The 22,706-nt window shown below is 45.2% G+C and overlaps 7 protein-coding genes and 1 pseudogene across 9 annotated transcripts; 1 reads left to right on the top strand and 7 right to left on the bottom strand.

The window, feature by feature from the left end:
* Positions 1-3: 3 nt before the first annotated feature.
* On the bottom strand, positions 4-6,763 carry LOC136183349 (mucin-like protein). The gene is made up of 21 exons (XM_065969951.1): positions 6,650-6,763; positions 6,481-6,594; positions 6,314-6,426; positions 6,147-6,260; positions 5,889-6,092; positions 5,660-5,833; positions 5,425-5,604; positions 5,071-5,376; positions 4,573-4,890; positions 4,347-4,520; positions 4,186-4,299; positions 3,633-4,132; positions 2,237-3,578; positions 1,939-2,184; positions 1,517-1,885; positions 1,304-1,462; positions 1,108-1,236; positions 921-1,043; positions 750-875; positions 577-696; positions 4-507 (listed from the first exon to the last, which is right to left on the bottom strand). The coding sequence occupies exons 2-21, from the start codon at positions 6,516-6,518 to the stop codon at positions 350-352; spliced, it is 5,007 nt and encodes a 1,668-aa protein (XP_065826023.1). The 5' UTR covers positions 6,519-6,594; positions 6,650-6,763; the 3' UTR covers positions 4-349.
* LOC136184161 (fibropellin-1-like) lies at positions 6,595-8,488 on the bottom strand. The gene is made up of 12 exons (XM_065971006.1): positions 8,443-8,488; positions 8,385-8,411; positions 8,204-8,317; positions 7,849-7,962; positions 7,684-7,797; positions 7,514-7,627; positions 7,340-7,453; positions 7,170-7,283; positions 7,001-7,114; positions 6,818-6,931; positions 6,650-6,763; positions 6,595-6,608 (listed from the first exon to the last, which is right to left on the bottom strand). The coding sequence occupies exons 1-12, from the start codon at positions 8,486-8,488 to the stop codon at positions 6,595-6,597; spliced, it is 1,113 nt and encodes a 370-aa protein (XP_065827078.1).
* Positions 8,385-10,917, bottom strand: LOC136184160 (uncharacterized). Its single transcript, XM_065971005.1, has 8 exons — positions 10,830-10,917; positions 10,424-10,483; positions 10,246-10,353; positions 9,976-10,195; positions 9,058-9,908; positions 8,801-8,992; positions 8,555-8,750; positions 8,385-8,498 (listed from the first exon to the last, which is right to left on the bottom strand). Exons 1-8 carry the CDS (start codon positions 10,915-10,917, stop codon positions 8,492-8,494), a joined length of 1,722 nt encoding a protein of 573 aa, XP_065827077.1. The 3' UTR covers positions 8,385-8,491.
* A 536-nt stretch (positions 10,918-11,453) lies between these two features.
* LOC136183355 (uncharacterized) lies at positions 11,454-13,056 on the bottom strand. The gene is made up of 3 exons (XM_065969958.1): positions 12,577-13,056; positions 12,308-12,522; positions 11,454-12,252 (listed from the first exon to the last, which is right to left on the bottom strand). Exons 1-3 carry the CDS (start codon positions 12,981-12,983, stop codon positions 11,540-11,542), a joined length of 1,335 nt encoding a protein of 444 aa, XP_065826030.1. The 5' UTR covers positions 12,984-13,056; the 3' UTR covers positions 11,454-11,539.
* Positions 13,057-13,287: 231 nt separating this feature from the next.
* On the bottom strand, positions 13,288-15,290 carry LOC136183358 (collagen alpha-1(II) chain-like). 2 transcript variants are annotated; one of them, XM_065969961.1, is made up of 10 exons: positions 15,140-15,290; positions 15,025-15,083; positions 14,900-14,969; positions 14,798-14,852; positions 14,713-14,738; positions 14,624-14,650; positions 14,500-14,569; positions 14,372-14,449; positions 14,243-14,320; positions 13,288-14,197 (listed from the first exon to the last, which is right to left on the bottom strand). In XM_065969961.1, exons 3-10 carry the CDS (start codon positions 14,951-14,953, stop codon positions 13,785-13,787), a joined length of 801 nt encoding a protein of 266 aa, XP_065826033.1. In that variant the 5' UTR covers positions 14,954-14,969; positions 15,025-15,083; positions 15,140-15,290; the 3' UTR covers positions 13,288-13,784. The 2 variants fall into 2 exon arrangements, with proteins under 2 accessions (XP_065826033.1, XP_065826032.1); XM_065969960.1 differs by having other exon boundaries at positions 15,025-15,290.
* A 273-nt stretch (positions 15,291-15,563) lies between these two features.
* LOC136183353 (iduronate 2-sulfatase-like) lies at positions 15,564-18,695 on the bottom strand. Its single transcript, XM_065969957.1, has one exon. The coding sequence runs from the start codon at positions 18,515-18,517 to the stop codon at positions 17,021-17,023; it is 1,497 nt and encodes a 498-aa protein (XP_065826029.1). The 5' UTR covers positions 18,518-18,695; the 3' UTR covers positions 15,564-17,020.
* On the bottom strand, positions 15,576-16,989 carry LOC136183354 (iduronate 2-sulfatase-like; annotated as a pseudogene).
* A 7-nt stretch (positions 18,696-18,702) lies between the features above and the next one.
* LOC136183359 (telomere length regulation protein TEL2 homolog) lies at positions 18,703-22,295 on the top strand. Of its 2 annotated transcripts, none has more exons than XR_010669146.1 (13): positions 18,703-18,816; positions 20,563-20,635; positions 20,693-20,757; positions 20,807-20,908; positions 20,963-21,054; positions 21,164-21,255; positions 21,302-21,418; positions 21,464-21,540; positions 21,591-21,767; positions 21,847-21,932; positions 21,982-22,080; positions 22,137-22,201; positions 22,254-22,295. XR_010669146.1 is itself a non-coding variant. In XM_065969962.1 (13 exons), the coding sequence occupies exons 7-12, from the start codon at positions 21,317-21,319 to the stop codon at positions 22,147-22,149; spliced, it is 549 nt and encodes a 182-aa protein (XP_065826034.1). In that variant the 5' UTR covers positions 18,703-18,816; positions 20,563-20,635; positions 20,693-20,757; positions 20,807-20,908; positions 20,963-21,054; positions 21,164-21,255; positions 21,302-21,316; the 3' UTR covers positions 22,150-22,201; positions 22,254-22,295. The 2 variants fall into 2 exon arrangements, 1 of the variants encoding a protein (XP_065826034.1); XM_065969962.1 differs by having other exon boundaries at positions 21,469-21,540.
* The last annotated feature ends 411 nt before the right edge of the window (positions 22,296-22,706 follow it).

Below are 22,706 nucleotides of genomic sequence, written 5' to 3'. Positions count from 1 at the left end.
AACAGAAATAATCAAGCAAGAGTCGATCAGGAACTACTGGAGTATCTATTTATTAAAACCGGAGTTAGGGACTGAGTATCTAATAGATTTGATTGGGACGGAGTTAGCTAGGGACTGGGTATCTGAGGACCTTTTATCTGACTCCGGCTCTCATTGATGGAAGTTCTGTCCTCCAGAGGTTAATTAATATGGGTAATATGCCAACGCTAATACTGTAACACAGAAATAATGAAGCTGGAGCTAGGGATCGACTGTTTATATAACAGAAATAATCAAGCCGGAGTCAGAGACTGCTGTCTAATACTAATATTCAAGTCAGAGTTAGGAACTGAGTCTCTAATAGGAGTTTTCAATTTGGAGTTCCCTGCCCTTTCACACTACGGGAGGCCATATCAGCGGCATGATGCACTGTACCAAAAGGACACGAACAATTGAACCAGCCAGGAAAGTTTGAACAAAGTTCGCCGTCAAAAGAGCAAGGGGTCGAACTCAAGCATTCGTTTACGTCTAGACATCATCAAGAATTCAGAGATAACACTCTGATTAAAGGCATGCATGCTTGCAGCAGTTACGCACCTTCGCACGTTGACAAGCCAGCCAAGTTAAATCCACTTCGGCAATCGCAGCTATATCTTCCATCGACATTAATGCACAACTGCTGACAGTTGTCGATATTCAGGATGCATTCGTTGATGTCTAAATCACACGCAATAAGTAGGAATTTGTCTAGATTTAGAGATTATTCAAACCGGAACATGTTTCATTGTTTGAGTCGAGTGCATAGCTTGGCCAACAAGCGCAATCTTCGGCGCCTGACGTCGTGTTCTTGAAACACACTTGCTCGCAAGGATTGCTTCCCGAGCAATTGAGAGTGGCTGAAATCCAGATGATTCAATAGTCGGTAAGTATAGGAGACTTACGACGACATGTCACGTTGTTTGACTCTAATGCAAATCCTGGATTGCACTGACATTCGAAAGAACCGTTCGTATTCAGACAGGCTTGATGGCAAACCGCTGCTGAATGGGCGCACTCATCGACGTCTGTAGACATAAAAATTGTCGTAGTCACTGTATACCTGACGCATTTATGACGTCTGTCAGGTACCTGAGCAAGTGCGTCCGTCGGGATTCAATAGAAACCCGCTGTAGCACTCGCAATGAAAAAATGGAGTATCATCCAAGCAGATGTGACTGCAATTTGACAAGGTCAAGCTGGACTCACACTCGTTTATATCTGCAAATAGGAGAATCATTAGTCGACTACTAATCGATCATTTGCGCTGCCAGTATTAGAGAGTCACCTTCGCATTTTCCTTCAAATAGTTCTGTGCCAAGAGGGCAATCACTGCTGCAGTAGGCACCAATTCCTGGAGCAGGTACGTCTGTGCAATTGGTGCCGTCGGGACAGCCAGCATCTACGCAGCCGTCCTCATCAATGTCGCACAGCAAACCTTCCCAGCCTGAAAAAGAACCCATCTGCACCCCGATGATAAATAAAAGTGATTCCTACAAACCTTGCCCGCAGTCACAGTCATCTAGTACAAATCTTTCCTCGCCGCCGTCGCTTTCACTTTCATTACATACAGCTCCTTTGGAAAGAGCACAAGCACAGAGCCTGGTCAGTGGTTCAAGCTGACTTTCGGCACCGTTTGAATCGTTAGCCACAAGAACAAAATTGACTGGACCAATCGATGATGGTGTCCACGATAAATGATAAAGACCGTCTCCAATTTCATTGATCCTATAGTCAGCTTGTGAAGGCGTCAACCCTTCGACCCTAACCGTGTACGAATCGTTGTCAAAAACAGAAAAGTTGTATATGGACGCCACTCCAAGTGTGGCCAGCAACACGTCATTGCCTGTCATTTTCGGTGGCCTATTAGCTAAATAAATTGATTAAAAAACAACGATGCAAAGTTAAACGACGTCGCCTTACCCATGGATGCAGTGGCCGCTGCAACATTCTGAGCCGATCGAAGCGTTCCCAATGCAATAGAAGGATCGTTAGTTTCGAGAAGATCGAAGAGACACGAAGGATCGTCGTTGCACAGGTCTTGCTGCTGACGCGTAGCTTGCTGCAGCAGCTCGTCAGCGAAACTAGGCACGTGATCAGGAACCGAAAACATTTCAACGTTTTCGCCAGCTTTGTAATAGAAGAGAGATTCCTCTCGAGATATTTGCCCTGTTGAAAAAAGAGCGATAAAGCGGAAAAAATCAAGGTGGCCATGACTCACAAGTTTGCCCAAACTGATTGTGAATATCTCGATTCGTAGAATTGATTAATATTTCTATTCCGGAACGACTGACAAAATCGTTAGTCTCGTCGTCGTCCCAACGACCTAGAAGACCTTTTGTCAATCCTTTCAACTTTTCTGGTGCCGAAATGACAAAGGTGAGTAATCGGCCTTGTTGCTGAACCTCCAACGAAATTCCAGATGAAAACGAAAGTTCAACGGTGCTGTTCATTTTTCGTGAGAGCACAACATTGCGAAGAGGAAGAATTCCTTCGTTGACCACCAAATCAAAAACTTCCGAAGTTATATCACGCCAAGTCTCTCCAAAAGTCGAACGACTCTCCGTCAGCAAATCATTAGCAGCCGAATAGCAACAAGCCCAAATTCGAAGTGAACTGTTGTTGGCCAACTCAACGTGAACGACGGTCGAATCGAGAGAAGATGTAGTAAAACTGCCCGACGGCGCAAAGGCACCTGCAGCGAAAGCGGAAAACGACGCTGCTGTTGACCCGTTCACTAACTGAGTTCGTCCTTGAAACACGAAGCTGTCGTCGACTGACTTGAAGATCATGTACTCGCCGAGGCCGTTAAACGTGTAGTCGCGACCGTCGAGCGTTTTTACGTGCGGATCGCCGCGACCGATTGCAAAGAAAGAAGGCAGGAAATTAGAACAGTCAATGGAAGGACGTCGTTCAAAGTAGAGATGACAGAGACTCGAATCGACACAGCAATGCTGAAAGGGCACAATGTCAGACCTCCAGTGTTCTAGTCCGTTTATCCACGGGTGATAACGATGAGCGGTGCCGCCCAAGGGAGGACCGAGGAGCAACGAGCCGCCCGAGAGACCAAAGAAGAATAACGTCTGCGCGTAGCAGCACTTCGTCTGTTCGCCAAACCTACCAGGAAATATTGCTGCAAAACAAATCGATGTCGGGGTCCGAGAATGAAACGAGTAAATTCCGGAGAGAAACGCTTGGTCGAAAGTGCACGGACATGGAGAGGAAAACTGGGTCCACAATGGGAACAATCCTTCGTTCAAAGTATCGTTTTTGTACCACTGTAAGCACAGAGTTATGGCTATGCAAGGATTGCAAGACGTGGAAAGGCGAGCGAGATAACGACCTCGCCTCCCGACGTTTGATGTATGAGAAAAGTCCGAAACGAAGACAATAGACTCGCTTCCAGCGAGGTAGTGGTTGTGAATTACGTGAGAGTCGTCCGTCATGTACCCGACTACACCGAAATGATGACGACCAGCCCATTCTAGGCCTCCAAGAGGATAATTGAATAGACCGTACGAGTGGAATTCGTTTGTGGCAATGACGACTTGAAAGGTATTGCGCTAGAAAGAGCAAAGACTACATTGAACATCGACTAAAACGCGTCCTGGTCTTACTCTTATTCTTTCCGAGCTTCGAAAGTAGAAAGACCCATCTGGGTAGTTGGGAACGCCGACCCATGTAACAACAAGAATCCACGTTGGTCGAAACTCAGATCCTATAAAGTCTCTTAGCTCGATAGCAGCTCGTTCAATGAACGGCGACGAAGGGTCGTCATAAACGTGATAGAAAATGTCGCCGTCAAGACGAATGTCGACGTCGCCCCAAAATGGAGCGACAATTGAAGCAAACGTATCGCCTGGAAAGACGCGAGGAGCAAAATTAGTGAAGGGATGATCAAACGACACAAGCCCATTGGTAGAGATCTGAAAAAAAAATAGAACGTATTTGTACAAAGCAAAAGCATGCAACACCCTCCTTGCGTAAGCCGAGTGGTGCTTTTTTCGGCCAAAGGGAAAGCAGTTGGGAAGAGAAATGGGTTCTGACGCGCCATCGTCATAGCGTGGCATGGATCGATCGCCTCGATTAAGGCCATGCGGGTACAAGGGACCAGCATCTGCAAAACAGTAAAAATGCAAAAAGAAAAAAAAATCAAAATGTTATAAATACCTTCTTCGCAAAGAGAGCCTACATAGTATGCTGTGCACGTGCAAGAAAAACTTCCTGCTAAATTTGAGCACGTTCCGCCATTTCGACACGGAAAATCGTTGCATTCGTTTATGTCTTGAGTGCATAGCAATGAGAAGAAGCATCGTTGCAGGTACACTTACCCTGGCAAAAAGGCAAACTTGCGCTCCAACTTCTGTCCGTATAGCACGTTAACGTCTGTTCGCCGATGAGTCGATAGCCGTCATTGCAAGAGTAGTAAACAACTGTTCCAAATGAACGTGAAGTCGTTGATCGAACCCCGTTTCTGACGGATCTCAAATACGGACACTTATTTCCTATGGAGTGCAAACTGAACAAAAACTACACTAGAGAAGTAAATTTCTCTACCTTGGCAAACAACGCCGGCATCTTCTTTATGAGAACAGTCGTGAATACCCCAACCGTTCAATCTGCACTGATCGAGACTCTCCTCCGTTCCGCTGCAGCCGACGCTGTCAAGCCAAATTGGTCCGCTTCCCCTGCCGAACCGAGCGCAGCACGTACGCTCGACGGCGTTTCCCAAGTCCAATTGGCGACAGACCACGTTGGCGTCGTTCAAATCCCAATAATCGTCACACACCGTTCCCCACTCGCCGTTTACGTTCACTTCCACGCGCCCTTCATCAGAATCACGGCCACCAGCAAGTCTGATCTCGGGAAGAGAGCCTACATGACAGGACAGAATATCTTAGGCCATAATACGTCATTACATAAAGAACGTTTCGATTTCTCCGAGAAATAAATCAATTTAGATAACTGCAATTTAAAAGATTCCAAAGCTGCGTGCTGATGGATCACCGTAAAAATATAAAGCAACCGACTAAGATCTCTCAATTAGTGACTTACTGAAACAAGAAACTCCGGCATCTTTGTGATGGCCACAATCGTGCTTGCCCCATCCAGGATGGAAACATTGATCAAGACGAGTTTCGGATCCCCAACAACAGACGTCGTCAAGCCAAATTTTTCCAAAACCTCGACCGAAGTGGGCGCGTGATCGCTGTGCAATAGCAGTTGTGTTAAATAGCTGACGACAGACGACGGCTGCGTCATGGATCGACCAAGAGTCGTCACACACTGTTCCCCACTCTCCATCGTAGTAAATCTCGAGGCGGCCCTCATACTCCGAAGAGCCGCCAACGAGACGAAGTACTGAAAAACAAAGTCAGAAAGTCCTATTCCTGAGGAATTATGTCCAACCTCCTTTCGGCAGACGACATTCAACGCCGGTCCACCGTCCGTTTGAAGCGCAAGCCAATGAGGATGCCCCAAATACGTTGTATCCGCGATTACATGAAAAAACAACATCTGTACCAAATCCAGTGGCATTAGTTGACACATGGCCATTTTCAACTGCTTCGAGAGGCCGACAGTGAATTCCTTGACATAGATCAAATATAGGTTTAGGTAATCAGGAAAAATAAGTTTTAATTACGTTCGCAGTTTGGAATTGAATTTGACCATTTGCCGCCTTCGGTGCAGTATAGAATGCTAACAGCTCTTAAAATAAATCCCGGGGCGCAACTGAAGCGTGCCAATGTCCCGACAGTTCGAAGCCCAATTGACACAGATAAAGGTTCAACAGCCGAAAGAACAGGGCAAAGAATAACTGCACATAAAGAAAATATCCTATTAAGAAGCACTAATCCTAATGATGCCTTTACGAGTCTCGCAAACGGCGCCCGTGTAACGGCGTGTGCATTCGCACGTAAAATCATCAATGCCATCAATACACGTTCCTTCGTTTTGACAAGGAGTAGAAGAACATTCGTCTGTATAGCCAGACACACTGCGACACGAAAACGCGTTGATTTTATCAACACAGGTTTCGTTATTCTGGCACGGCCTAGATGCACATTCGTCAATATCTGAATAAAAATTCACAGAAAATTCCATGTGTGCCAAATAAAAAAGAATATTACCTGTTTCACAAAGGTAACCTGTGTACCCGGCCAAGCAGTTGCACAAGTACCCGTTATCACCGTCAATGCACCGTCCGCCATTTAGGCACGGAACTGACAAACATTCATTAATATCTAAAAGAAAAACGATTGCTTATAAAACTTAACCAAACTTACGCAAAACTTACTGGTCTCGCAGTAGACTCCTGTAAATCCGAGTACACAAAAACACCTGAGCCAGTTGATGTCATCAACGCAGGTTCCCTCATTTTGACAAGGCATAGAATAGTATCGTTCACATCTTTCCACACAACGCGAGAGATCAGTAGATTTACCGTTAAAGATTGCGACTAACCTGTCTCGCATATATCTCCAGTGAATCCATCCACACATGTGCAGGTGTACCCGGAAATGCTATCAACACACGTCCCGCCATTTTCGCAAGGTGACGATTCGCATTCGTCAATGTCTAGAGACGTATATCTTAATTTCACAGATGAAAAGAAAAAAGTATGCACTCTCACCCGTCTCGCAAACATCTCCGGAATACCCTCTCAGGCAGATACACGTAAAGAAGGTGATCTCATCAATGCACGTTCCGCCATTCTGGCAAGGATCATAACCGCATTCTCCAATATCTAATATAGAAAACCAGAGCGTGAAAGGCTTTCCTATAGTTATAAAAATTTTACGTGTTTCACAGACGTTCCCAGAGAATCCGCGTTCGCAAATGCACGTGAATCGGTTAATTTCGTCCACACACGTTCCGTTATTCAGGCAAGGCACTGAGGTACACTCGCCAATATCTAAACCACAACCAATTCCAATGTCGGTACTTAGAAAAGAAAAAGAAATAAAACAGAGAGACGGATTACCTGTTTCGCAAAAAAGTCCGGTATGACCGGGAACGCAGTCACACTTGTATCCGTCAATGCCATCAATGCAATTGCCTCTATTTTGACAAGGATAAGACGCGCACTCGTCAAAGTCTAGATGAAGCAAGAGTGCAAAGGGACATGATATCATCAATTGAAACACCCTCACTCGTTTCACATTGGTTTCCGGTGTAGCCTGCCAAGCACTCACAAATGAAATAGTCAATTCCATCAATGCACGTTCCTCCGTTCTCGCAAGGAAAAGACGCACACTCGTCAATATCTAAAAAAAGGAATAAATTCCCTAAAAATCACATTGCTGAATAAAGCAACGTTTACTTGTCTCGCATTGGTCTCCTGTGTAGCCCGACATGCACTGACACGCGAATTCGTTAATTCCATCGATGCACAACTTTCTGTTTTGGCAAGGCGACGACGCACATTCGTCGATATCTGAAGTAGACAAGAAAAATGGAAACAAACGAATTAATAACATGACAAACAAACTCTCACTCGTCTCGCAATCGTCTCCTGTGTAGCCTGCTAAACACTGACACGTGTATATGTCAACTCCATCGAGGCAAGTTCCGCCGTTTTTGCAAGGCAAAGATACGCATTCCTCACTATCTGAATAAAAAGTAAAACTTCTACAAGAAGCACCTTGCTGAAAAGGCAACAACTACTCGTCTCGCATTGGTCTCCTGTGTAGCCAGATTTGCAATTGCACGTGTACACGCCAAATCCATCGGCGCAAGTTCCATTATTTTGACAAGGCCCAGACGCACATTCGTTGATATCTAAGTAGAAAGACTTAAACAAAACTAATGATTGACTCCACAAAAACGCACTCGTTTCGCAGACAACTCCGGTGAAAGAACTTGTGCAATGGCACGTGAATTGATTAATTTCGTTTATGCACGCTCCGTTGTTTTGACAGGGCAAAGAAGCGCAATCATTCACGCCTGTTTCAAACATTTTGGCAGTTTTATGAAAGAAGACAAACGACACCTGCGTTCACACTAAGGAACCAATACGCCTACAAAGCATAGCTACGGCAAGCCATCACTAAGTAGCCAAGCGACTTGTCGCGAAAGCGCTTTGGTGACTTGGAAACATTTAATTAAATCGAATTGGAATGCTGGGTAGGAGTTATGGCGCTAACGCCCTACGTCGCCCAAAAAAGTAACGAAAAAGAACCCTTACTCGTCTCGCATTGGTCTCCGGTGAAGCCAGGCATGCACTGACAAGTGAAATATTCAATTTCATCAATGCACGTTCCGCCATTGGTGCAAGGAAAAGATGCACATTCATCAATATCTGAAGAAAAGAAAAGAAAGAAAAAACGCTCAAATTATTGTACACTCATTTTCCAAAAAAATCTCACCTGTCTCGCAATCATTTCCGGTGTAGCCTGCTAAGCACTGACACGTGAATATGTCAACTCCTTTGATGCAAATTCCGCCGTTTGCGCAAGGTGAAGAGGCACATTCGTCAATGTCTAAAAAAGGTATCACAAAATAGAAAAACGTTTACATCTAAAAAAAATCAAGTCACCTGTCTCGCATACGCCTCCAGTGTATCCGCGTAGGCAAATGCACGTGAAAGCGAAAAATTTTTTCCACGCACGTTCCGCCATTTTGGCAAGGATCAGAGATACATTTCGGTTCAACTGTTGACTCTACAGTCGTTGGCTCCTGCGGAGTAGTCGGATTGATCAAAGAAGTAGAATTTGAAGAAAGATTCAAACGAACTGCGAAAAAACAGTCATTACAGTACCGAAAGTTCATTAATGTAACATACGGCACTCAGGAATCGGGCCTGACCATTGTCCGTTCGGAAGACAGACCAGTTCACTCTCTCCGGAGACATTAAATCCGGACAAACAAGAGACTCTTGCAACAGCTTGAACTTCAACGGAACCATATACGGAGACTGTCGTCGATAGGCTAATGAACCCAGAAATGGGATCGTCAAGAACATCGCAATCGGAAACTAGTCAAAAGAAATGAACACAGTATAAGTGAATACAAAACGCTAACTCAATTATATTCGCCTACAGAGAATATTCACTTCCTCGCATACATCCCCCGCATCCCATGAATTCACTGGGCTCCATACGAGTGATTGCGATGGGCAAGCTGACGAAAACTGCGAACCAACCACTAGCACGTTACCGCTATCGTACAATAGAGGGCTGTGCTCGACGCGAACTAAACTCGGCTGCCCTCGTTTCGCCTCCAAGCACACGTCGCCTGTACGAGACGTCGGTGAAGAAGCGAAGTAATTGTAAGACAGTCCCTGGACGCTAACAATAGCGTCTGGAAGTGGGAACAGAGAGACGACACCATTGCGAATATGAGTCACATTTGCCTTAATGCAGTTCGTATCGGTCCAGGGCCGATCGCAATTCCACCACTTCAAGTCGCTTGCGTTGTAAGTCCATGTCAGATTTCCATTTGACGACAATGAAACTACTCCGTCACCTTCCTCAATCCAAATACCGCGTTCTTCATTGAAAGACCACGCGGGTATTCGCTCGCCGATTGTGACATTGGCTGTTTCATTCAGCTGAAAAACTAGTTCAACCCATCGCCTCAAATGAACCTGATCTTTTGTCCCAGATTTTCGGATGGAGATGTCTCCGAGGACTATACTATCCAGAAATACGTGCTCAGACGAAGAGGTTTCGGGAAAGAGTTGTGGAGCAAGCTCAACACCAATGAATGGATCGACAACGTTTATACCGATATCCACAGTCGTTCCTGTCTCGACGTCGAGAGCGTTCACTGGAAAGTTGAGAGTGAGAGAAAGCGAATCCTTTCTCGACGTGACGTTAATGACAAGGATTCGTTGTACGTGGCCGATTGAAAGTCCAGTAGTCGTTTCAGACGAATGACGAAGAGGTTCTCTAAATGGACACGTAGAAAATATAGACAATAAAGACGCTATAAACAGTCTCACCTGTATCGCAGTACGCCCGTACCGCTCTCGAAACGGTTAAGTAGCCTAAAGCCTTGACGAGAACAAGAAGAGTCGAATCGTAAGAAAATTCAACGTGCCAGCCGCCCAGATCCGGATCAAAGACGACGACTCTGACCAACGCGCTCAAATTGCCAGAATTTACAACAAAATCTGTAATTGAAGACGACTGGATGATGTCGCGCGTTTCGTCGTCAACGGGTTGAACACTGATGCCTAAGTGAAACAGAGGAAATGACGACTAAATCAACACCCGTACAACTCACTTCCGCATGTCGTTTCCTCAGGAGGAGTGCCAGTTGTAATGGGCTCCGAGGCACGTGCAGTTCCAACAGCGGCTGTTGTGTCCTCCGTCGTCGTGGAAGTTGGATTTCCTAAATATAGACCATTTATAGTATGCTTTGATCTGATCCGGCTCGAGAATGTACACAGAAACCAACACACCTACAACTTCGTGGCCTCCAGCGATAATTTCAGAAAACGAGCTAACGATCGCGGAAATGTCTTAATGAAAGATTTTAATCAACTAACTAACTAACTAAAGCAAAGGTAAGCGTCAAGGCACAAATGTTAGCTAGCTCCAAGGTAACGAGAGAACTCGTTCTCGCACAACATACGAACTGCGACAGGCGATCTCACGCCTCACACATTTTGCCACAAAAATAATCAAAAAGTAGCAACAACTGATAACCGAAACCGCCTAGACACACGTACGTCTCAAAAACGGGATCAACTACAGCAAGCCTCTATATATACTGTATATACCGTCGCGTTAATAGCGCGTAGTCCCATGCAGCATCGTGACCGATATGGCCGCGTGGGTGAACAGTGCGTCGTGCGTCACACTTGCCTTTTTGGGACAAAACGCCAGTAGTCAAAAGGAAGATCACGAGGATCATCTTGGCGACGGTCTCTTCCTTGTCTCCGTTCGACGCCATTGAGAGCGGGCCAAAAAAGGATAACACAATGAAAAGGGACTTTGATCGCCTCTGACACGCACTTTGCGCGTCTCACAGGATTTATTGGTTTAGAGGCGCCCCCTCCCCTCGCTCTGCATGGGCTAAACCTTCGCACGAGGGGTCTAAAATCAATCAGTAATTAGATAAAGAATCTCCAATTATTTTGCCGCCAACGCTGTTTAAGAGCAACATCTGTTGACTATAAGAACGTAATTAAAACAACAAACTCGTGCGGAAATCTGAAAACGAAGAGAAGCTCGTTCAGAATCCACCCCTAAGCCAAGACATGCATTCTATTTCTTCGTTAGACGGACCTCTGTCGTGTATAAGCCTGTCCGTAGGTCCACTTGCCACCTGGCGGCGATACGGAAACATTTCGTTTCCTCGAAAGGGACCTCACCTGATCTTGATCATTCTTCACAAGGGCAGACATAGTGTGAATCTGAGAAAAGGATACAACTTCTAAGTAGGAGGCAAAACGTATTGGAACGCTTCTTAGAGATAGAAACATCAGGTCCCGGATAAACTCACAATGCATCACGTGGACAGAACATACATAGTAACATAATAACCGTAACCCCAGCTGTTCGCAAAAGCACGCTCAATAAATCAGATTAGAAAGAGCCTTAAGTCCATCTTTGCAATCTTGCAATGAACCTTCACTCTGAGCACGGCTGATGCACAGCGAAATCGCTTCGGCAAAAATTTTGCTTTTGGTTGTCATAGAAGTCATTTTGGAAAAACGCTTTGCTCCAGTCATAGATCCTTCCGTCAGTGTAAGGAGGCAATTCCTTATTTGACGCCTAGCCTGGTCAAGAGCTTTTAGGCTTTCCCTGTTAAAGGAGACATCATCAGGCGGTGTAAGGAAAGCAAATTCTTCCAAGCTAACGAGTTCCTCCACTGTCATGTTCATTTTCTTCATTTTTTGAGTAATTTGAGAAACAATTTTGTTTACAAGGCGGCCAACGCAGCAGTTTGGGCAACCGAATAACACATGGAGATCGCTTTTCTTCGATAGGACAACAACTCCTTCTGACCCAGGAGGAAGGCTGAAGCAATGATGAAGATGCTCCATATAAACTGATTGCCAAGCACACCGGAAGATGAGAATGAGCGGATTCGCTGCTTTCCACAACTTATCAAAGTCGGTTTCAGAAACACAGCCGGCTGACTGGACAAACTTTTCGTAAAGGTATTTCTGCACCTTACTGCCTTCAGTCGTAAAGGACGCGATCAACTGACGAGGAGTTGCAGAGCGGAAGCGCTTCTCGTCAGCCGATATGTAATGTTTTTCGCACATAAGCGTGCTAGGATCTGTAAAGACGAAAATATATAGATGCCGCCTCTTTGATATATATATACAATATACCAGTAAGTGTGTCGACGTCCGTAGGAGGAAAAGGCAGTGAAGCTTCAGCAGCTACGCTTTCACTCGTTTTAGCTCTTCCTTTCTTCGCTTCGGAATTGTCGCAAATGTCAGGAAGACTCGGAAACTGAGGCGGTTCAGGTCCTTCCGAGTCGTCGGAAGGACATGGTCCGGACGAAGCACTTTTGGGTCGTCGATTTATCTCCAACTGTTTTGTTCTAGCAAGAAATCTTATGCATGTGAATCTGAGAGAAATATTTTGTTATCCTTACTTAGCTCCTCCCTCTCTTTGGGGACTGGGGACTTCAAGTCCCCGGCAAGGAAAACGCCCCGCTCCGCTTTTCAGCGTCTCTATCATTCGCACGACAGCTTTATTCAAAGATTGCAGATGCTTTCGAAGATACTTTGACTTTGCTTCACAATGATGTCCGTACATACTGCCCAAATCGTTTGCGAAAAGCGTCCTTGTCTCGGGCGTGGCCATCCAAAGCCTATCACAAAGCAGCTTCCTTACGCCGAATGGGGTCATTTCGCACTTTGGCGTTCCCAGCGAAAGGAAGTGATGAAGGTCGTCCTCCGAGACTATGTCGTGACGCGCAGCGATGCCAGCAGCGGCCGATAGAAAGAGATCGTCAAACTCGTCCAACATATAGGCAAGTTCAGTTGCACCGGCAGTCATATTTTCAAGTAGCGGACAGCGTAGAGTACAGCGGGACGTCTTCGGTCAAAGACGGCCGGGCAAAATAAACGCACCGTGACGACGCAGCCGAGATAATCTCATTACTCGACGTCCAATCACATGTCGCAGCTACGTAGACAAAAGCGTCAACCAATTTGTGTTATTCACTCTAACACCATAGAATAGAGCAAGCAATGTCTTTGTTTCACTCTCTAGGACCGCCCAAAAATAGGAGTCAACATGATACAACCCAGCGGAAACAAATTTAATACATACTCTCGACGGAATACATATCTTTGCTCACCAATTAGACCCTTTCAGCATAATTAATCTTTTCTATCTGTGTTCAGCACGCCCCTACTGTAAAAAATTCCGTTCAAACTATTGTAACTTTCTACTAGTAGCGACAAACGCCTATATGCCGGCTTTAAGGAGTCAAACTTTCTTTGTGTTGTATCAATAGCAAGTGCAAGCGTGAGTGTACAAGGCCGGAAGTTGCTGTTTGAATCAGCAAGTACATGCAGTGCTGCTGAATTCACAGTGCAGCAGCAGGTAACAGAAGCACAAAGCAATGTCTAGCGAACAAAAATGTTGTAGTAAGAGTCTGGTGCTATAGAGAGACTGTGAGTTTCGCCGTTGCAAGTGTAAGCGTGACTCTGCACACTTCTATATAAATTGACATCGTGGTTACGGCTTCCTCGGCATGATATTCCAATAAGGGTTCCTCCACCAGTATGACGTGCACTCGTTTGCTTGCAGACGGCAACGCGGCCATTGTAACAGTGACTTTTTGAGTCAACGTTATTGAAAGCCCAGTTCGGTGACTTCCCAAATCCCACTGCCTCTGGAAGTCTTCCTGGTAGCCCACAGATAGTTTCCACCGTTGGCGAAAGCATCCCGAAGCGACGAGAACTTCAAATCAGAATCTTTAAAATTGAACATGACGTGATAATTGTGAAGTGTGTGGTCTGTAATCATGACTTCTTTCAGAGGCAATACTTTGTAACTGATTACTTTTCTGTCAACTTTAGTTCCCCTTAGTGGTAGAAGAAGGTCGTCATTGAATACGCTGGTGTCTGTCCACCTTCGAGAATTAAACTCCCAACCAGTGCCTTCTGCTATGGACGCAACGAAAGTAAATCCACCGCCATCTACCGTCATTTCGCAGTATGTTCGATAGAGGATACCAGACGGTGTCTTTAGCAAGTAGATACCTGTACCCATGATGTCAGTTGCACGTCACACTCACGGTGGCATACCTGATTGGCTCTGAGGATAATGAAATTTAATTTCTTTACAAGATTGTGCAGGATTATCTCGTTCACCTCTTGCACCAGCTACCAGATAACGTTAAGAGACAATTAAAAGAGGAACTATTTTTAATATACCCGAAGAGGACCATTGGTGTCTCGGCTTGAGGGAGGGAGAGACGACCTTGGTACCGTTTTCAATTACAAGAAGGCGATCTAATGCAAGAAAACATAGCGTTGCACATTTCTAGTCATTATTTAAATACCTTTGAGGTCGTTTACAGTATTCATCATATTGGCTAGTTGTGATTTAAGCTTATCTATTTCACGTCTTTCCTAGTATAGACCAACGCTGAGATAAAATCACTGCTCATGCTAAAAAAGACTGACTTCCTGAGATAATGTTCCAGCAGGTCCCTAAATGACAAAAATAGCGTTTTGTTACAAAGAGAACAACGGGCCTGCAATTATCAAAGCACCTTGTCTCCTTTAGAGCCTGGAATCCCTACATAGTCAGGCAGTGTAATTCAAAGAGCTTGGCAGTTTTCTTACAAAATAACCAACCTGGCACTCCTGGAATTCCGTCGCGGCCGTGCAAACCAGGCGTCCCTGGAGGCCCCTAAATTCGAAACATCAGCGAAATATTGATTACAGTTTATTTATTACCTGGAAACAATTCTGTTGACTCGAAGGACCTGATGGACCCTTTTTGGCAACCATAGCGACCGCAGGTGCCCTTTGAAATTGCAATGCACCCTGGGGTGTTCAAGCTGAGGCATAGCGTAGTTTACCTATGCAGCAGCAGGATGCAGGTAGAGATGATCACGCATAAAATCCCAATCAGCGTTATCTAAGTCGTTTGAAACTAGACAATGCTCTACTGCCTCTTCTACGCGTCTAAATCACGGGATTCCGCCCTTTATCTGTTTATCCGTATTTCTAGTGTCATTTTTTTGGCTTCCGTATCCGTCTCTTTTTCACTGTCACTCGGTAATGCTATGCTTGCCCAGGCCGAACAATGATTGCTCTAAAATAAAAAGGTAGTGCACGTAGACTACAATACGGGACATCTAATTTTTTCTCGTGGAAACAGCGGCCCTCTTGGTCGTCTGACGGTAGATATTCTGCTCTGTCGCTGTCTGACTCGTTCTTCTTTAAAGCTCTGTCGCCTGGGGCGTGAGATGGACCAGGTCTTAGTTAGACCATGGTTATAGACTGGCCTACTGAAGTGTCAGCGAGTTTTCTCTACGAATTGCTATTTATTGCACACTCAAAAGCATGCATTGAACGTTTTCTGTCAAGTTAGAAGCGGATACGCATCACGGTAAGGCTGATAAAGAGTCTAATAGCCTAAAAGTTTGTGCAACTGTTGTTGACTGAGCATTTTCACTACATCAGCATTATTAGATGCGACATTTTCGTTCTCGAATGCGTCGAAATCGGCCTCATCGTCGTTTTGATGGTCGTACAATTCTACGCCCACTTGATTCTCCCACACGGGTTTCAGTGCAGAACCGTTCCATTGCACCCATTCCGTGTAACGATAGCCCTCACTTGTGGGATCGGGATTGCATCTAGGATATTGGGAAAGTGAAAACGTTCTTGACAGTCTTGCTGACGTCATCAAATAAAGCAGCCATTCCTTCCAAGTTCTCTTCACTTGGAGGAGGAAGTCCGGCGAGGTCAACAGGGTCCACGAGTTCAACGAGTGCCATCGTACTTTTACCCATGGCCTGCTTTTTCCACGGAACTCGTATCATGAGAGGCACTCGAGTAGCTAGTTCAAAGTTAGTCATCTTACACCATTCGTTGTGTTCGCCGAGTTGCCAACCGTGATCGGCGTGGAACGAGACCATTCCAAGCTGTCGAGAACTACTCCAACAAGAGAATCCGTGAAACTTGTCGCCGTGTAGTAGGCGCGGCGCATCATTTGTTGAAAGTCTGGCGTTGTTCAGTTGTGAGGATAATGAATGTCGGAGAATCGTTTCTCTTTTATGCACGTGTTCCAGGCGATAGGCGGCATTCCCACAGGCGGCAGACGGTGTTTTGCTGGAGCTATTTTATCGATGCCAGGACGTTTTCAAGAATTCTTCGGGAAATCGCCACGGCAGGTGAGGCTGGTGAAGACCTATACCCAAAAAGAAGGGCTGTTTTGATTTAGCCGCATACTGGACGTCGCTTGCGAAAGATCGCCGTTGAATTGATATCGCGGAAATAGGTGCCGTTTCGAGGAAGAGGACACCAGATAGTGTTCGGGCAATGGGCCCCCGGCGGATAGGCAAAAGGAAAGTGATCAATGTCGGACCACGACGGCGGATCGAAGTTTGGAGGCAAGTGAATGTGGTAGAGTTTGCCCACTCCGGACGAAAAGTGTCCGTGGTTTTTGAAATATTGAGGCAGCGACGTCCAGTTGAGGCCTACTCCGGGCTCGCAATGAAATTCTACGAATTTGTCGTATCGGGACGTCTTCTCGACGGAGCGCAGACCGCTTGCTGGCAGTAGGCGCGATCAAAGATTAGCGACTCTTTGGCTAGCTTGTTCGGAGTATGGACGTAGTTCTGACCATAAGCGCCGATATCGGGACGAAGATCGTCGACGACAATGAACAAGACGTTCTTCTTCTTCTCGTCGTTAGTTTTGGATAAAGAAAGCAGCGTTAGAGTACAACAGAAGAAGAACAACGGTCTCATAGCAAGTCGTTGAGTACCCTTCCACGTGAGTTGGGAACGTCCCCCGTGTCGGTAGATGAGAATCATGTCTTTGTTAGACACACATGCGTTCAGAATACTAATGGCCAACGAGATTGTGCAACTGTTTGCTAAGCATTTTCACTACGCTCGGATTTTTCGAAGCGATGTTCACGTTTTCGAATGCGTCAAAGTCGGTCTCGTCGTCGTTTTGATGGTCGTACAACTCTACGCCGACATGATTCTCCCACTCCGGTTTCAGTTTGGTTCCGTTCCATTTGACCCATTCTGTGTAGCGGTACCGATCCGTTCTCATGCTGTATCCCATGAAACTGATGTTTGTTCGATTTGTTTGTATGCAGCCGTTGTTTTCACTCGTTGGATCAGGATTGCATCTGGGATATTGCGACAACGAAGCGTTCTTGACGGATCGGTTAACATCGTCGAATATAGCAGCCAATGACGTTCCTTCCAAATTCTCTTCACTTGCAGGAGGAAGTCCGGCGAGATCGACGAGTGTCGGATACAGGTCGACAAGCTCAGCGAGCGCATTCGTTTTTTTACCCATTGCCGCCTTTTTCCAGGGAACGCGAATCATGAGAGGCACGCGAGTCGCTAGTTCGAAATTTGTCATCTTGCACCATTCGTTGTGCTCACCCAATTGCCAACCGTGATCAGCGTGAAACGAGACGATCGTATTGTCAGCCAGACCGAGATTTTTCAAACTGTCGAGAATTTCGCCAACGAGAGAATCCGTAAAACTCGTCGCCGCATAGTAAGCGCGACGCATCATTTGCTGACTTTCGATCGGAAACGGCGTCGTCAAATTGATAGGGAAGTGAACGTCAGAATAACGGTTTTCCGATATGCATTCATGCCAGGCAACTGGCGGCATTCCCTCAGGCGGCAGACGGTGTTTTGCTGGGGCTATGTTATCAATTCCAGGGTAGTACTTCAAGAACTCCTCTGGAAATCTCCACGACAGGTGAGGCTTGTGGAAACCAATTCCCAAAAAGAAAGGCTCTTTTGATTTAGCCACATACTGGAGACGCTTGAGAAAGACTTCCGTCGAATTGACATCCGAAAAATAGGTACCGTTTCGAGGAAGCGGACACCAAACAGTATGGTTTGGACATCCCTGCGGCGACGGATAGACAAAAGGAAATTTGTCAAGGTCAGACCACGAGGGCGGATCGAAGTTCGGAGGCAGGTTGGGGTGGTAGAGTTTGCCGACGCCCGACGAGAAGTATCCGTGCTTTTTAAAGTATTGAGGCAGTGACGTCCAGTTGAGACCCACTCCCGGCTCGCGAAAATGATCGATGAAATTCCACGCTTTTGTGGTATCTGGACGTCTCCCCGTCATGAATGAATTTCTCGACGGAGCGCAGATGGCTTGTTGGCAGTAGGCGCGGTCAAAGACAAGTGACTCTTTAGCAAGCTGGTCAATGTTGGGAGTGTGGACGTACGTTTGACCATAAGCGCCGATATCGGGGCGAAGGTCGTCGACGACAATGAATAGAACGTTCTTTTTCTCATCTGTAGCTTCAGAAAACGCAAAGAGAGCAACGCTAATGTAGAGGATGAGGAAAGTTTTCATCGTTCCTTTTGTGAGTAGCTCTGAGTAGCTCTACAAGGTGTACGTAGGAGTCTACTTTCCCACGTGAGAGCTTAGCCGTAGGACTTCTCTACCTCTGCAGATGAGGAACAGGTCAAAAATAGGAAACATCTGTTCAAGTTGAAGACGATTTCGATTGGCATATCCCTCACAGGGCGGCAGAAACGCTAAAAAACTGAAAATGTTATCCGGGAATCGTTTGTCCCGGATTAGCGAACTCGTCGCCCTTCTTTGCATCTAGTCGCAATGTCGGTCGATGACCCGTTGTTTCGCCAAGCAAGGTGCAGTGGACTAAGAAAGAGAGGGAGACGTAGAGTAGGACCTCGGCTTTCGGACATTCTGCGATTTCGGACGCTCGCACAGCAAATCTAGCGAACCGATTCTGGCTTCCTATGGCGCATTTGAAAGCCCAATCCCTGCCAGGAAGATGCGCCAGAGCGCGAATCAATAGACCAAACCCTCATGATTTTATGAGAAGATTAGCGCGCGCAGGTCAAATCCTCCGCTTTCGGACAACAGTATCGCTTTCGGACACGTATGCGTAGCTCATTCAAATTTTAATGTTTCGCCTAGAATTTTTTTTCACAAAATCCTCTATCATAGAGCTTTCGAACGCAGTAAAGCTTTAGCCAAATGGTCTAGTCTATCGCATGCTAAAAATCGACGAATATACCGACATCGCACCTCGGTGTTCGAACACCAGTTATTCCGTTTGCAAAGCCCAAATCAGTTTCTAAAAGGATATTCTGAATTTTCTGTAAGGTATTTAAGACGATTTTCAAAAGCAGCTTGAAAAAGAGTAACTTTGCTAAGCAATTGGGCTGTTTAGTGCATGAAAATGCATTTCTTGGGTTTGCTTTAGTAGCCATAAAACTAAATATAGCAACGAGATTACCCAAACTGGTACAGAAGCAAGCGGTGCGAAGAAAAAGTCACCCTTAAACTTCATATTATTGAAAAATTCTGTCACATATACCAGTACAGGACGTTACGCAAAATGCAGTTTGTTCAAACTTTATCATAGTGTTTGTACTGTTTATGGTATATTGCCAAGAGCTCAGGCTACGTCAAGCTGACCATCTGCGTTTATTAATTTATCTATTGCGTTCTAAGAATTTCAGTTTGAGTGCTCTTATATAAAGATCGAATTTCAGATTCTTGGTATCACACTCTGGCTGTGATATCTTCATGAAACTCAATGCCGCTAAAAATGTACTTACTCTACTTATGGAAGAGCACTCCAGAGACAGATACTGTAAAAAGGCGTACTTTTATGTAATGTTTCTGACGTTGCGATCAAAATCAGCACGACAAATGCATTTGGCGTAAAGTACTGTATGCGGCAGAATTTTTCATTAATACGAAGTTTTAGGGTGACTTTTTCTTCGCACCGCTTGCTTCTGTGCCAGTTTGGGTATTTTCGTTGCTATATTTAGTTTTATGGCTACTAAAGCAAACCCAAGAAATGCATTTTCATGCACTAAACAGCCCAATTGCTTAGCAAAGTTACTCTTTTTAAGCTGCTTTTGAAAATCGTCTTAAATACCTTACAGAAAATTCAGAATATCCTTTTAGAAACGGATTTGGGCTTTGCAAACGGAATAACTGGTGTCCGAACACCGAGGTGCGATGTCGGTATATTCGTCGATTTTTAGCATGCGATAGACTAGACCATTTGGCTAAAGCTTTACTGCGTTCGAAAGCTCTATGATAGAGGATTTTGTGAAAAAAAATTCTAGGCGAAACATTAAAATTTGAATGAGCTACGCATACGTGTCCGAAAGCGATACTGTTGTCCGAAAGCGGAGGATTTGACCTGCGCGCGCTAATCTTCTCATAAAATCATGAGGGTTTGGTCTATTGATTCGCGCTCTGGCACATCTTCCTGGCAGGGATTGGGCTTTCAAATGCGCCATAGGAAGCCAGAATCGGTTCGCTAGATTTGCTGTGCGAGCGTCCGAAATCGCAGAATGTCCGAAAGCCGAGGTCCTACTCTACTTCTCGTTATTTTCCTTATTTACACCTAGGTCTCTAAAAGGACTCTCGGAGCGGAACTGCAGGATTTCAATGTCGGTTTGACGCCCTTGCTCACATCCCACAGTACATTCATTCTCGAGACTATAAACATTGTTTACTTCAGTGAACTGTAATTCTTAGTATGATGTTGACGATGAAGTGAAGTTGCTCTGGTCTCTATCTAAGCTTCCAGAAGATTCGAATAGGTGCTAGAGTTGGCTTGCTAATTTGTATTAGTTGTAAAAATTTCAATAGGCTGACTGAACAAAGAGAGACCGAAGAAGATTCTTCCAGAGCATCTGAATCTGAACCATTGATAGGAAAAAGTGTGGTTGAAAAGGTTGATGCCAATGATAGGTAGAGTCGTGCTTTGTCTATTACGCCACGTGCGCGCTATATCTTAAATTTTAGCGACGACGAAGACGACGGCCTTGAGCCGTATCCTTTGCCAGACGAGCAAGCCCAAAAGAAAACTCCTGTTTATCTTCTGGACCTAATTGCAGGTATGTAATAAGTAGAACTCTTATGGAGCGCTTTTCAATGTGTCTCTTGGCTTAGTCAGTGTCATTTATTGACTTGTTGTTTTCGAGTAAGTAACGCTCTTTCTTCCAGGGTTCCTTGCACGCGATGACTACGATTGAGTTCAAGCATCTCTGGAAGGAGCTGAAAGTCTGATTCTCGCAGGCCACTCCAATCTTTCAGATGTGAGAGAATCGCTATATAAGGATCTTATTTCACCTATGTACCTAGGTTGCAGCTGAAGTTATGAAGATTCTGCTTCATTTACAAAATAGTTTCTATTTTCCTCAATTTGGGATGCTAAGGCACAAAGCCATAGTGGCTGCCGCTGTTATGCGCCCACATCAGGTATGACTGGAAACGTTGGTGCCATTGTTTATTTAATTGGATCAGGATAGGCAGTCCCGTATTTGACGTCAGACTTTTTTAATCCTCACTACAGCCTAGGCCATCGAATTGACATGCTGGAGGTTTGTTTTTAGTAGGCAAACATTGTTTGCAGTTTACCAATGTAATACAGGTCAATGAGGTCATATCATCCGCCACAAGAGAGCTGTCTGATTCAACTTCTGTAAAAAAACCGGAGGAAGAAACTTCACTAGTAGCTTTGGATCAGGACGGAGATATTGAAAGTTGGCAAGCAATAGTGCAGAAGAGGATTGAGTCAAAGACAAAACGTTATCATAGCCTTCATAGGGTACTCAAACAGAAGCCCAGAGCTCTGGCTATTAATTAAAACCTGTTCGGCTAAATAGATTATTCATCGATTTGTTTAGCCTCTGCCAAAACCAGCTCCTGTAGCCAATCGGTTTTCACATGTTGCTGGACTCTTCTTTCATCCGCTGATGAAAAATTATGATACGTATAATATTATCTTATTCACAGTAGTTTTTCTTGACTGTTTTCCATAGGCCATTGAATACCTTAAATCTTCTTGATCAAGACTCGTTTGTATTGGGAAGGCTGGTTACACACTTGGCATTGTATTGCATTCGGCAGCTCACAGTCCGGTATGGTAGCAGCACCACCAAACGCATATTGTTGATCATCATTGATTTTTACCTAGTCTGCTTCGCTGATGGCCTCTACGCTTTTAGATTTTAGATGGACGGTTCGATTCCACTCCGAGAGGTATAGTCTCAAGTAGCCACCTTGAGTCTATGATCACTAATAAATATTTCAGGTACGTCCAGTATTCATTGGTCTTTGCTCTGTGCATGGTGCTAGTCCCGCTGTTCTTATCAGCAATTTGCGGTCGAGTCTGCTTGAAGAGTCTTCTCCTTTTAGATGCACACGCCCATGCTCCAGGTCCCTTATCGCCGCTCACGGGCTGCTGCGAGAGTCCACCGAAGGACATCCACTAAAACTATTTTTCTCTCAGCGCCCAATCAAAATTTCGTTGGCCGATCGAACGCGGTGACATATACAGCGGAGACGAGCGCAAATCTTCTCCTCGCTACCAGCGCTTCCAAATATGATGGGAAACCTACCCGCGTCAACATAACAATAGAGAAAAATTGGCCTTCTATTAGATCTAGTCTTGAGAGCTAAAGGACAACTCATTATGATTAAATTCACCGCTCACGCAATCTTCCTTGACGAACTCGGCCTCTTCGGTCAATTTAGGTACGACATG

Source organism: Oscarella lobularis, chromosome 2, assembly GCF_947507565.1.
Source record: "Oscarella lobularis chromosome 2, ooOscLobu1.1, whole genome shotgun sequence".
NCBI lineage: Eukaryota > Metazoa > Porifera > Homoscleromorpha > Homosclerophorida > Oscarellidae > Oscarella > Oscarella lobularis.
This window is presented reverse-complemented; position numbering and strand designations above follow the sequence as displayed.